The following is a 14,800-nucleotide window of genomic DNA, read 5'->3' as shown; positions in this document are numbered from 1 at the left end:
TGCACACTCTTTTAAGTCAGTGAGACTGTGTCCACGAATTCCTATTTGTGAAAATCATACTACACACCAGGAAGTTTGTGAGCATGTGGAAACACAAAGGCATGCCTTCCTGGAGCAGAAGGTATTCACTCACGGAGATCTGCCGAGTACCACACGTTCCTGATTCTTGATTTTCTTGTTCATAAAAAGAACTTAAATAGGGGGCTGGAGAGATGGCTCAGTGGTTAAGAGCACTGTCTGCTCTTCTAGAGGTCCTGAGTTCAATTCCCAGCAACCACATGGTGGCTCACAACCATCTGTAATGAGATCTGGTGCCCTCCTCTGGTGTGTGGGCATACATGGAGGCAGAATGTTGTATACATAATAAATAAATAAATCTTTAAAAAAAAAAGAACTTAAATAACAATTTCATTACTTCGGAAAATTAGCGGTAATGATGTCTGCCTTTCTTTAAGGGCCAGGTGCTATGAAGTAGTATTATCTCTGTCTTGCAGATGAAGAGAAGGAAACTCAAGCGCAAGTCACATAACTAGAAAGTGACAGAGCCAGGATTCAAACCTACAACTATCTTTGTCCCCTAAAATTCTACCTATGAAAGTTTCGGATGTTGTTCCTCACACAGAAAAGTGTTTAGGAAATAAGTTCCTTTCCAAGATTCAAGTCTTATTGGGGACCAATCAAAGACTGGGCACTGAAGGCTTCAGAATTTGGAAGCAACAGGGATCTGGCCTTGTGCTGAAAGCTGGCTTGGCCTCACCCAGGCACCTGGGAGAGAGGGCTGGAGTAGAATGTGTGCAGAGCAATAACTTGAGGTCTTGGCTGGGCTCCCAATAACACCCCCATATATTCTGTAGATAAAGTGCATGAGAACGCCACTGTGCTTTAGTGGTAGGAATGAAACCTAGGGCCCTGAACATAGGGTCTCATACACACTAAACAGATGCTCGGCCCCAAACTCACTACCAACCCCTAGGCCTCCTTTTAATTTTGGTCTGTAAAATTCCAAAATAGGTATACAGTATCTTTTGTCATTGTTTATTTGATCTTTGATTGGGGCTGTTTGCTTGTTTATTTGTTTAACATGCGGTCTCACTTGCTATATATCCAAGGATGATCTTGATAAACTCCTGATCCTCCTGCCTCTAACTCCCAAGTACTGTGTTTACAGACAGGAGCCACCATGCCCAACTCCCAAATACCTCTAGACTCCATTTCCTTCTCACCTCTATCCCCCTCTTCTCCATGATTTGTGAACCATTTACTATCTCTCTACCATGGAAAATTCTTAAAAATTTATTATTATCATTATTTTATTTTATGTATTCAGATGTTTTGCCTGAATATAGATAGGTTTGTGTCTTTGGAGGGCACTGGATTCCCTGGAACTGGAGTTACAAACAGTTGTGTGTTGTCACGTGGATGTGGGAATCGAATCTGAGTTCTCTGCAAGAGCAGTCAGTGTGCTTAACTGAGGCACCTCTCTCCAGCTGTTTCTTCTTTTTGTTTGTTTTTCAAGACAGGGATCCGCCTGCCTCTGTCTCCAGGCGCACGCCTTTAATCCCAGCACTCGGGAGGCAGAGGCAAGCGGATCTCTGTGAGTTCGAGGTCAGCCTGGTCTACAAGAACTAGTTCCAGGCCGGGCGGTGATGGCGCACGCCTTTAATCCCAGCACTTGGGAGGCAGAGGCAGGCGGATCTCTGTGAGTTCGAGACCAGCCTGGTCTACAGAGCTAGTTCCAGGACAGGCAGGACAGGCTCCAAAAAACCACAGAGAAACCCTGTCTCGAAAAACCAAAAAAAAAAAAAAAAAAAAAAAAGAACTAGTTCCAGGACAGGAACCAAAAAGCTATGGAGAAACCCTGTCTTGAAAAATCAAAAAAATAAAAATAAAGGCGTGCACTACCACTGCCTGGCTCTTTTTCTTTTAGATGGAGCAGTACTATTATGTTGATCACGCTGTTCGTGAGCTTGTGTTCTCAAGCAACTCAACTATCTCAGTCTTCTGAGTGGGACTACCTGCAGGTGTGTACCACCACATTCAGATTGTACTCTGAACTACTATAAGGGCCTTAAGATATATGTGATCGAGAAAGAGAGCTTCAGAGAGAGATATACTCAGAGACAAATATAGGTGTACAGTATTGTATAATCAAAGAAATTAGGAAATTATAATAATATCTAAGAGTATCTTATGATGCCAGAAAAAAGGTGATGCTCAAAGAAAGAGACAGATACTTAACAATATAATCAAAACAATGAAAATTCAAAATACATTAGGACAGTGGTGACTTTAAATTGATTAAAATGAAAATCCATAACCACACTGATATAGAGAAATTAGAGAAAAAGGAAAGTTTGCTCACTGCTATCTTGGTCTTTTTCCTTTCCCTCCCTCCCTCCCTTCCTTCCTTCCATCCATCCATCCTTGTTTTTCAAGATAGGGTTTCTCTGTGTAGCCCTGGCTGTACTGAAACTCACTCTGTAGACCAAGCTGGCCTCAATCAAACTCACAGAGCTCCACCTGCCTCAGCCTCCTGAGTGCTGGGATTAAAGGCTTGCGCCACCACCACCTGGCTGTTCTTTTGGTTTTCTGAGACAGGATTTCTTATAACCCAGGCTGGCCTTGAACTCCTGCCTCCACCTCCCAAGGTCTGGAAGTATTATGTTCCACCATACTCATTTGAGAACATTTAGAATTCTAAACAAAAAAATATGAATGGAATAATGGAGCTGGTAAATCATCAACAGATGCTGAAATTTCTTTCTAAATATGATGACATTATGAACATATATAACTATAACCCTGATGCCTAAATCTTAATCTGTCTCTTTTTTTTGGGGGGGGTAGGTGGATAGAATGAGATGGTCTTATTCTATGGTCTAGGCAGTCTTAGAATTCACAGCATTCCTGCTGCTTCATTCTACAAACTTTGTATTAAATTTGTGAGCTACCATGCCCTTTCTAGGTGCTGATTTCCAAACTCTTTACAAGAAAACAATCTTTGTTTTTTCTTAAAAAAACAAAACAAAACAAAACAAAAACCTGATTTAGAGGCTGGGGCAGGGAAATTATAAGATTCTAAGAATATCTAGTGGTGCCAGTAAAAAAGGCGGTGCTCAAAGAAAGTTGGACACATGTCAAAGGTCACAAAAGTCACCTTAGAGGCTATCTACAGGCCAAATCAGGGCCATTTTGTGTTCATAGATTTGGTTGGTTGGTTTGTTTTTATAATATTTGGGATTGATCCTAAGACTAGTGTATGCTAGGCAAGTGCTCCTACCACTAAGTTTTATTTATCGTTAATATCTTTTGCCAGTTTGCTTGTTTCTTCAAAACAGGGTTTCTCTGGGTAGCCCTGGCTATCCTAGAATTCTGTAGACACAAACTCAAGGGATCTACCTGCCTCTGCCTCCCAAGTGTTGGGATTAAAGGGATGTGCCACCACCACCCAGTTTTATGTCTTGCTTTTTAAGCAAAAGGTGTCTCAGAGATGGACACCTTTTCTGTGAGTTCAACGCCATTCTGGTCTACCTGCTGGGCCGGTGGTGGCACACCTTTAATCCCAGCACTTGGGAGGCTGAGGCAGGCGGATCTCAGGCCAGCCTGGTCTACAAGAGCTAGTTCCAGGACAGGCTCCAAAGCTACAGAGAAACCCTGTCTCAAAAAACCAAAAAAAAAAGAAAAGAAAAAAGAAATTGAGAGGAGAGAAGTAAGGAGAGCAGAAGGGATGGAAGGGAAGGAGAGAGAAAGAAGAGATAGGGGAAAGGTAGTGGTTTGAAGGAAAGAGGAAGAAAAGAGAAGGGAGAAAGATATTTGAGCCTTTAAAAAGAAGCAGTTTGCATTAGAATAATAGAAAAATGCCTGGTCTACAAAGTGAGTTCCAGGATAGCCAGGGCTACACAGAGAAACCTTATCTCGAAAAACCAAGCACCAAAATAAATAAATTAATATAAAAAATAAAAATATTTTTAAAAAGCTGGGTGATGAGATAGCACAGTGGGTAAGGGCGCTTGCTACATGACAAGAGTTTGGTCCCCGGAACCCACACAGAGGAAGGAAAAGGGAAGTCACACAAGTTGTTCTCTGACCTCCATATGTGCCACTGCCTCAAACACACATCATGCACACAAGCACAAATAAGGACACAAATAAGTAAAAGGTTTTTAATTAATGTTTTAATTAGAAAGAGTACTAAGGGGAAGTACTGAGGTGATGGGCCATTTGGCACAGTGCTTGACACAGAAACAAGAAGACCTGAGTTTGACCCACAGCATCCACGCAAAAAAGCCAAGTAATCGCAGCACTGAAGTTGAGACAGGAGGATCCCTGAGGACTGATGGGTAGGTTTAGTGAGAGACCCTATCCCCAAAATAAGATGGAGAGCAATTGGGGAAGTTGGGGAAGATACAGAACATCAACCTCTGGCCTGCACGCACGCACGCACACACACACACACACACACACACACACACACACCCTGGGGAACCAATGCTCACACTTGCTATGGAAATGTTTTCCTACTCTCTGCCATCCTTGCACTACAAGGCAGGGCCTGCCATGGTACAAGCCCCTCACCCCATAGTTGACAGCAGAAGTTGGCCGCCACCCTCATGATGCTGATTAATTTGTGTTTAGTTCCGTTTAGGGCTTTCTGAGACAGGGGCTGAAGTGTATCTCAAACTTGCGAGGCAACTCTGGTTGCTCTTGAACTCCTAACCTTCCCACCACCACCTCCCCACAAAAGCACTGCGTTTACATGCCTGTGCCATCACCTGGTTTCTATCCAAATTTCAGAAGATGCCAGGACCCCTAACAGGCAACCCTTGAGAGGGCAACAGGTGAAGCTGTGAGAGTAACCTTGAAAAGTCTGTGGTGATCCCAGGAAGCTAAAGATGCCTGGGTAATGGGAACATTTGCTAAGGAAAGCTTCAGCCAGCCAACAAGGCCAGCCCAAGAAAGGGGTCACGGGGGCAGGGCTTTCCAGGTTCTTTGGATGTTACATTATGATGCCACATGACCGAGACACCAGACATAAAGCTACAGAATGTAATATTCATCCTACTGGGTTTTCAGCCTTGCTTTAGTCCCTCCTTTCTATATCTTCATTCCTTCCTTGAGGAATGAGAATGGTTTATTCTGTATTACTACTGCTTTAGAATTCTGCAACTGTTTTTAATTTTAAAAATTCCATTCATCAATTAATTGTGTGTATGTGTTTGTGCAGCAAACGAGAGGGGAAGACTTCTGAGATCTTGGCTAGGACATCCTGTAAAGAACTGCTAACTTTTGCACTTATTTCTGTAGGTGGCTGAGAACAGCTGGCTGACTGTGTGTCAAGAGGTAGGCATTTCACGTGCATCAGCTAACAGTTGTACTGCAAGACTTTTATCTCCATTCTAGAGGTCAAATACCAGGCTCTGAGGGGTCAGGTGAATGGGTCAGTATCTAAGTGCTAAAGGCTAAACTTTGCCAAGATAGAGCCAATCTCTAGCTGAAATGGGAAAAAAATTGGGTGAGAACAAGGATAGTCTAGCTTAACCAATCGAGGAAGAAACCAATACATGCTGTGCGGACTCCACATCTGGGCTCTTCACACTCGCATCCAGTTCATAGGGAGGCACCAAATGCTTATATGGCTCTAACAGCTGTTTCTTTGTGTAGCCTTTCAGCATGCTTTACCAGGAAGAAAACAAAGGCACTGATCCAAGAAGTACAGGCTCACCTAAACCATTCACCTTTGCACATTCTAGGAAAGCAGCGAAACTATCAGCTCAGTTGTCTGGGACCTTGCTGCCTCTAAGAGCCATTACACTGCCCCATTCTTTCTGTGCTAGGTTGATGCCCAGGGTATAACTAACTACTGGTGCTAGCAATGGCTCCATTTTATAGCGAAGCAACTTGGGCCAGTGGAAATGGGTTGGGGTTACAAGAAAACCTCACCTCGACTTGCTGTGTGGCCTGTCTCCTCTGTAAAGGAAAGACAGCTATTTGTTAGTTAATATCCTAAGTATATACGCAGAGCTCATAGAAAGTATCTGGACCTGGGTCTTCTTGGCTCAAGTCACCTCCCTGCTATCAAGAACAAAAATATGGCCACTCATTGTATAGAGGGTCAGTAGCAGGGGTTTCAAGGCAAAACCAGGCCAGTCACAGCAAGAGTGACAGAGGCCACACGCTTTCCACATAGTCAAACTCTAGAAAGAAGATAAGAGAACTAACTTGCTGAATACCTACACCATCCGAGGTGCTTGCCATTGATCACTTCATGCAGTTATCACAATTCCATGTAGCTATAACTAGCCTCGCAGAAATGAAGAAGATACTCTTTTTCCAAAGAAAGGAAGAGAGAGAGAGAGAGAGAAAGAGAGAGAGAGAGAGAGTCTTTTTCTTTTGGTTTTTCAAGACAGGGTTTCTCTGTAGCTTTGGAAGCCTGTTCTAGAACTCTGGTTCTGTAAACCAGGCTGGCCTTGAACTCACAGAGATCTGCGTGCCTCCTCTACCTCCTGATTGCTGGGATTAAAATCATGTACCACCACCACCCGGTTTATTTTATTTCCACTTATGCATATGTGTGTATCCATATATAAATATAAACAAGTGAGTGTGTCGGATCCCCCCCCCAAATTGTGGAGTTACAGACAGTTATGAGCCACCATTTGGGTGCTGGGAATCAAACTCCAGTCCTTTGCAAGAATAGGAAGTACTTTTAATCTCCGAGCCTTTTCTCCACCCTGAATATTTTATTAAAGAGACACTTGTGTCTCTCAATCTAACTATCAGATTATTTAAACAATGTGCCTCAAAGAAAGGGAATTTTTCCAGGAATCTCATGCCAGAACTTGTCTCCAGGAAAGAGGTTTTCCCCAGTTCTAACCACCTTACAGGAAGAGACTGAAGCCCAGACAAGGAAGGGTCAATGGTGGCTGGAACCACACCTTGACCTGGACTGTTTTGTGCCTATCCATGTTCCTATTTAAAACTTTGACCTCCCTTCAGGACCCTGAAGATAGACTTGGCGGGGGGGGGGGGGGGGTAGTGGGGGGGGGGAAGGTGTCTCTTTATCCCTCTTTGTAATATGGTCACACCGAATAAATCTCTTTTTCATTCTGCTTTCCACTTTTAATTTGGCTGTTTTAATTGGCTTAATGAAGACAAGTGGCTGAACCTGACTTGGGGCACAGGTTGTGACCACCAAGTTCGATAGCATAACAATGTATGGTCATCCCAAATTGTAAACTGAAGTGACAAAGACTCGGATCATTCTCTGAAACTCTTGTGCCTAAGGGAAAACCTCAGGATGTGTACCAGTTCAATGCCAAAGTCCACACCCCTGCCACTGTCGTGCAGACAGAAAACCTACCCTCATCTACCCCCCCCACCCAACTGCAGCATTTTGCGTGCCCAGTTGTCTGAACTACGATTAGCACATCACCTCCCCGAACTAGTACCTCTCTCCATGGGCTCTACAGTGGGGAAGGGGGCATAAGTAGGAAGCAGAAGCCAGAGGTGAGCACAAGGTCTTTTATGAGGCATCAAATATACATTCTTATATACAAGGAGGGAAAAAGACAATGCCTGAATCCCCGCTCCGCTCCTCTCCATATAGTCCCTCCCACCAATGCCCTCCCACAACCTGAAGCCCCAGGGACCCTTTGACATAGAGGGTCCATCTGTCTGTCTGTACTGCAGCCCATACTTGACAGGGGAGAGGAAGGCAGGGACTGTGAAAGGAGCTGCTGGATGTGTAGGGCAAGAAGAGGAGCTGGGACTTGTAAAAAATATATTTATAATAAATAAACAGGACTGCAGAGGGGCTGGCGAGGCAGTGGAGTTTTGATGAACAAGAGGGGCTTGGGCATTCTGGCTCGCAGCCCCAGCTCTGATGGCTTCAATCTCTGCCTCAGGAAGGACATCTTGGTGGTCCTCTGGGAGTCTTTCCCCAGGGCTGATGCTGGGTGCCCTGCCCCAGTGAGATATGTGTGGGTGATATCTGTAAAGTGCATTGTCTTCAGTTGTAGGTGGGAAAAGAAGAAGGAATGGGGGGGGCATGCAATATGAGTGAGGGAGGGCAGTACCCTTCTCATCCCAGACCTGAGCCCCCCCCTCCACAAAAAACCTGTCTGGACTTTGATCAGGATAAGAACATTGCAGGGCAAGGCAAATTCCTGAAGCCAAAGAGGTCTGGGCTGTGGCCTATTAGGAGGGCACACACAGACTGGCTCAAGAGAGGGAAGCCAGTGCCCTCGGTGGGGGCCAGCACAAGCGGGGTTCCACCCACAGAGTACATGGACAGTCTGTGTCCTCCAGCAGGCAGAAAGACACATGGAGGTGTGTGGCTAGGCCCTGAGGTTCAGCCACAGCTCTACAGAGCTCTCTCCTAGCCTCACACAGCCAGAGGAGCTCTGGGGAAGCCTTCACCCCCACGGCTCCAGAAGCCTGCCTTCTCCACCAGCTTGTAAGGACGCTCCCATCTGCCCCAGAGGTCTGAGACCACCAACTAGGCCTCCAGGGACCAGAAAGAGAAGAGAGGAAGATAGGAAAGGGAGGACAAGGACTAAGGAGAGGCCCTTACCACTTGCCAGCACTGCAGTGCCCTAAGTTCAGGCTACAAGTGGCAAGGGCCCTCCAATCTGAAAGGAAACCCCATGACAAGTGCTAGGGGTTAGAAGAAGGGGCTGGAGAGATGGAGGAAGTGGAAAGAAGGATGCTGCTGAGTGTATATATATTTTGAAAAAACTGAGGAAGAAGAGAGGGGCAAGGTCCCTCTCCTGTGGACTTCCCCAGACTATCTGTTCCCCAGTACACTCATTCCATTCCTCAAACCACAGTGCTGATCCGGCTTGGCTTGGCCTTGGGGTTTGCACTGGGTGGATTAGCCGTGCCAGGGGGCCCAGAGGCGTGCAGTGGGCCATGGGGGGAGGTGGGTGGGAGGGGTGAATGTGGGGTGTGAGGGGAAGGTGGGGGCAGGGGCGGGTAGGAGGGGTGAGGGGGGATGGGTGAGTGTGGTGACAGTGGTGACTGGGGGTGGTGAGGGTGGGAGTAGGATCCCCCTGGTGGCCGGGACCCAGGGCCCCCAGCTGCACCTGCTGCTGGCATCATCTGTGGGTGGTGACTGAAGATGAAGTGCTTAGGGCCCTGTTTATGGGCAGGCGGGTGCTATGGAGCAGGACTGTACAGGGGTAATGGGGATGTGGGCTGGTGCAAGGGGTGGCGGCCATGTGGAGCAAACTGAGGGTGTCCTCCAGCCCCTCGTCTTGGGGCTCTGCCTGGCCGGCCCAAGGTATAATGCTGGGGTCCTGGAACTGGGCCATGGGCATGGAAGTGTCGATGTGGCCCCACAGGTGGGGCTGAGGCAGGTGGTGGTGGAATGGAGCCCAGTGTGGGCAGGGGTGGAGGCTGCTGAGGGGGTGGAGGCAGAGGGGGTTGCTGGGATGGGAGGTAGGGTGGTGGGGCAGGGCCCGGTCCTTGGCAATACTGGGCATGCAGGGCCTGAAGCTTGGACTGCCCATCAGGTAGCACCCCCATGCCACCATGGCTGTGACCATGGTGGTGGTGGTGATGGTGGTGGTGGGTGGAGGAAGCGGATGAAGACGAGGCAGAGGCCTGGCCTGTTGGCGGTGGTGGCATCTGGAAGGGCCCTTTGCCTCTCTTGCTTCCAAATAGGGAGCCCAGGAAAGATGAGGAGTTCGAGACTGGCCTCTGGCTCTTGTACTCCTCTGGCGGCGGGGGTGGGGGCGGAGGTGGCATCCTCTGGTGAGGGCGTGGACTGCTAATAACAGACCCCTGAAACGGGGGAGGGAGGGAAGTCAGGCCAGTCTACATATCTAAACCCCCAGCCCTAAACTCCACCCCTGTCCCTGAAGCTGGAGCAACAAGGACCCCCAAAGTAACAGCAAAAACCAAACAGCAGTCCTGTATTTGTGGCCAGCTCTGCGGACACATCCACTACCTCAGTTGAATCTCAGAGGGCAGAGGAAGAATCAGTAGGACCTCCTTCTCATGACCATTTCTCAGGCCAAGAAAATGTTAGGCCTAGAGAGGCAGAGTGACTCGCTCAGGGTCAAAGAGCAGGATTTGGAGGTTAAAGTTTCTCGAGGCCCAAGTCCAAGGGCATCCCTATTTGGAGTTGGCCCTGGGGTTAAGAAGGGACATGGGAGAGTGGAAGACAGACTGAGAGACAGGCAGAGTGAGGACAGAGTGAGGACAGATGGAGAAAGTGGTTGGCTGGGAGAGGCAGCCATATGGTACCCAGCACGGAAGAGGGGTAGGCAACAGGTCCCCTCCTCCTCTGGGGCTCCATGGCCAGGGCAGGGCTCATGCAGAAAATGAGTGGGGCAGGAGCTGACACTTACTTCGATGGTGCTGTCCAGCGATCCCACGCTGTTATGCCGCCCCCGCTTCCCTGCACCCACAAGCAAGGAGCCCAGCGTCAGAGCAGCAACCCTCCCTCCCCACCCTGCTGGGCTCCAGAGCTGGGCACCAGGCCTAGGTCCCTCCCAGGGACAGACACCCCATTACCCCTTTCCCCCATTAAAGAGGAAGAGAGGTTGAGAAGGAGGAAAGAGAGGAGGAAAATATGGAGGAGAGGCAGTAAAGGAGAGACAGAAGAGGGAAAAGAGGAGAGGGGCAGAGTCTGTGGCCCCACTTTATACTCCCTGGCAGAAACCCTGGGCCCCACCTGTTCTGACCTGGCTACCAGGCCCCCTGTGACATAGTGCCCAGGGCTCTGAATGAAGGCTGTGTGTGTGTGTGTGTGTGTGTGTGTGTGTGTGTGTGTGTGTGTGTGTGATGGAGGAAGGCCAGTGACAGGAGGCAAAGAGGACACCTGGTCCCACATCTCCCCAACCAGGGAAGGGGCCCAAAACACTTACCTGCATCAGAGAGGTCTCGCAGGGAACTACTGAGTGCACCCCGCTTGAGCCCATCGCCTGCCCCATAAGTGTCCTCCAGACTACTGCGGGCCAGAGTCCCATTCACTGAGTCCTTGGCTCCTCCAGGCTGTGAGGCATTAGGTCGCATCATACCTTTCTGCTTCTCCAGCTCCGCTGGGTAGCAGTGGAGAAAATGGGAAAAGGTCAGGAATAACATTGAGAACCCACCTGATTGACTGGCAGCCCACCTCGGTTTTCCTCCCTCCTTCTGCTCCCCAAGCTTTCTACCTTACCCCCATCCCCGTAGTACTTTTCCCCTCTAAACTACAACTCTATCTTCAAAGCTCCTTAGGTGCCCAGCCCATCCTATGCCACTGAACCCTTCTTTTGCTTTCCTCCCTATAAGTGCCCCCTCTTCTTGTTTCCTCTCCCTCTTCTTGTCCGTCATTTCTTTACCCTGTTGTAGATAGGCCTCCCTAAACACCCCTGCCCTTTAAACAAGAGCTTTGCAACAGATGGTTCACAGGAAGGATGGGAAGGCCCTTCTAGCCTATGGTGAAAGACAGTCCTTTCAATGTTCATGCAGTTCTCAAACGCCTTGCTTCATAGCAGAGAAGCTCTCGGAAGAGCAAGGGCACGAAACTGCCGGGAATCAAAGCCTTTATTATGTGCTAGGCAGAATGCTGGGGACAGCACATACCTGATCCCACTCATTCCACATTATGAGCATAGTCTACATTATGCAGGAGAACCTGAGAACTTGACAAGTTATAGAGTTTGCTCAGGGTTAGACAGTTGAAATCGGTGAAGCGAACATTCTAAAAGCAGGTCTATCTTGCTCTACTGCCCCCCTCCCCATACCTCCAATGAGGTCAGGAAAACTCCAGTCTAGTGGGCCTCTCCTTATCTTGATATGGCTAATCTCTTGCCTTACATCTCCCCAGCGGCTCCAGGTCTCTACTGAACTGATACTCTGCCTTGCTGGCTGCAGACCTATCAAGGTCTGTTTCTCTCTGCCTTCTTTCTCCTCAATGCCATGTTACTTAACTATGATTGCTTAGCTTGGAGAACAGAAACCTTGAAGGGCATCAAGAAGAATGAGATATAATCATTATTTTCTATAGCCCATGATCAAAATAACTTGGTGTAGGTCCTGGGTATTGAGCTGGACCTCAGTTTGGGAGCTGATATTGAGGAGAGGAGACAGGGAATGGTATTGTTGAACACCATGAATGCACTGGTCTCTCCTCTCTTCCTCTCCTTCAACTTCAACTTCTCCCTCTCTTCCCCTCTTCCACTTTCTCTCCCTCTCCTCTCATTGTGACAGAGACTCAATACATTGCCACAGCTGGCCTGGGAACTTGAAATCTTCCTGTTTCAGCCTTCCCAGTACTGAGATTACAGATGTGCAACCACTGTGTCTGGCTCTTTGCCAAACTCACTGAAGATTTCTTTTTCTTTTTCTTTTTTTTCTTTCTTTTTTGAGCTTATGTAGGAGTTTTGTTGAGATGAAGGGAGTGGGGAAAGGAAGGGAGAAGGAGAAATACAGAGAGAAAGAAGAAGAGGTAAGGACCAGCCTGTCTCTTTAGAAGAGCAGTGGGAAAGAACTGTGAAGATTTCTTTATTCCTGTTATCTGAACAAAGGGTTCAGAGGGCTGCGGAACTCACCCAAGTTTGCCCAGCTAACAAATAGCAGACATAAAGTATGAAGCTACAGTCCTAACTCTTATGCTCTGAGTCTCCCTTCAATAGAAGAAAAAATTGGCTCATGATGAGAGAGAGGATGGGTGTGGAGGTCCCGGCATAGACTCACAATGGCTGGAATAATAATCTGAGGTAAGGAAGTAATGACCTTCTTGTCTCTGAAAGTATTCAGGCAGAAGGTGAGAGGTTCCTGGAATGAAGGTAGGAAGGTTGGGCAAGCTAGCCCTTAACTCTGCGGTTGTCAGAAGACAGGATTCTTGGTGTCTGTGGGCACTGTATCATGACGGGAGAAGGAGTCATGCTGTAGCTACTCACATTCCACATGGTACTTCTCCATCTCTTGCACCTCAGCAATGGACTCCCGCAGGTCAGAGGTAAAGCGCAACCTGTCTTGGAGGCTAGGAGCATTGAAGATGATGAGGACTTTTCGTTCCCCTCCAGGTACCGCGGACAGTAACTTGATCCCAAACTGATAATCTGCGGCAATGGGAGGGGACAGGAGAAGCTGGGTATTTTTGTCAGGTTTGAAGCAAAGTGGCTAAGACTAGAAACTGAGAAATGATCCAACCCACTCCCTACTACTGCCAACCATCTGAGACAGAGTCGTGCTATTTGCCTAGTCTCAAATTCCTGGGCTCAAGTAACTTTTTTGTCTCTGCCTCTCAAATACTTCCCTACACATCACCCTGTACACTGTGGCAATTATTTCTGTAACACCCAACTCTGAAGTGCCTCAAGCATCTTCAGTGCTTTCCCTTTGTCCCCGAACTCCTGGTAGCCTTGGCAACCTTATACCAGACTCCAGGATGGAAAGGCAAACATAATTCTAAACTGCTTTCTAGAAACCTTTTCCTTTATCCCTCTGCCTCTCACAATGACTTCGCTCTCTTGAAAGACACTCAAGCATGCTCTTGTTCTCAGTTCAGCACTTCAAGCATGGGGTGGCTTCCACATCTGCTCACTAAGGAATATATAAAACATTGCTATTCCAGGTTCTCCAGGGGCCACACCCAAATCATACTCCATTCTAGTTTTCCTTCCATTCTTGGACAAGTAGATACTTTGGAGACTTTAAAGCAGTTGTAGAGGAGGACTTCAAAGGCTGGAAGCTCGTGTAGACGAAGGGTGAGCATGGGCTCTGATAAACCCTGGGATGCATGCTTGGGTTCAGAAGGGGACTCACATGAGTTCTGGAAGAGCTGCATGTGCATCTCCACCAGGGGAAAGGACTGACGGAAGCTGTAAGTCACCAAGATCTTCTTCTTCTGGAAAATTTTGGTGACCTTTGGCAAACAAGGGTGGGAAAAAGATAAGAGGCTGGGTTTAGGGTGGGGAATTTCCAAGTGATACCCATTTCTAGTAAGCACCTTCCGCACCCATTCCCTGTAACAGACATGCACACATGAGCACACATACCCACAAGGGAGAACTGAAACTTGAGGAAGAGAGAGGTGGGAGAAAACGCAAGTTTGTGACATTGTGAGCATATATAAACACCCGCAACTTTTAAAGGAACTAAATGAATGCTGGTCCCTCCAGGAAGCTCGTCGCAATACCTCACACAGACTTCTGTTTCCATCTTCTGAGCTTCCAGGGTGCAGGTTCTGGTCCTATACCTTTTCCCTTGTCAGACTCTATGGTAGTTCTGAATATGTGATTGCTCCCTGATGGCCTAGAGGGCAGGGGCTCTAGTTTTCAGGTTCTTTCACCTACCTCAACCTCCACCATCAAGAGCTAGTGCATAACAGCAACTCCTGCCTAGCCTATGAACAGACTTAAAGATCTCTCGCCAACCCAAAGTCTTTAGGCTTTCTGGATTTTACACTAACATAAGCTCAGATAATTTGCAAGTGACTATTTTATTTCATTTATTTTGTATGCTGGGAATGAAACTTGGAGCCAGACAAGTAACTCTACCACAAAACTATAGCCCCTTCCTCTACAAATGGCTCTTAAAACAAGCATTTGATTTTAGGTTGGTTACAGTGCACAATGATGTCAAACACTTTTTGGCAGGGATGTGGTGTGGTGTTTGAGATAAGGCCTCCATCACATAACCCAGTCTGACCTTAGCTTCCTGTTCCTTTTGCCTCCATATCCCAAATACTTTAGGTGACAGGGGTTTATCACCACACCATGTTATAAAACACATTTTAGGTCCTAGTGAGTCCCTGAGAACAAGGACTGAGTCTGATTTCTCTCCATGTGCTCAATAGCCAGCATAG

The 14,800-nt window shown here is 47.5% G+C and overlaps 1 protein-coding gene across 1 annotated transcript in view; it reads right to left on the bottom strand.

The window, feature by feature from the left end:
* Positions 1 to 8,715: 8,715 nt before the first annotated feature.
* Positions 8,716 to 14,800, bottom strand: part of LOC121443079 (IQ motif and SEC7 domain-containing protein 2-like) — an 84,087-nt gene continuing 78,002 nt past the window's right edge. The window contains 5 exon segments of the mRNA XM_041644762.1: positions 8,716 to 9,783; positions 10,353 to 10,402; positions 10,872 to 11,045; positions 12,891 to 13,052; positions 13,759 to 13,858. Of these exon segments, the coding sequence (XP_041500696.1) occupies positions 8,818 to 9,783; positions 10,353 to 10,402; positions 10,872 to 11,045; positions 12,891 to 13,052; positions 13,759 to 13,858 (1,452 nt within the window). The 3' untranslated portion in view covers positions 8,716 to 8,817.

Source organism: Microtus oregoni, unplaced genomic scaffold (assembly GCF_018167655.1).
Source record: "Microtus oregoni isolate MIOR12 unplaced genomic scaffold, Mior012 000099F_ref0000060, whole genome shotgun sequence".
In the NCBI taxonomy this organism is placed as follows: Eukaryota; Metazoa; Chordata; class Mammalia; order Rodentia; family Cricetidae; genus Microtus; species Microtus oregoni.
This window is presented reverse-complemented; position numbering and strand designations above follow the sequence as displayed.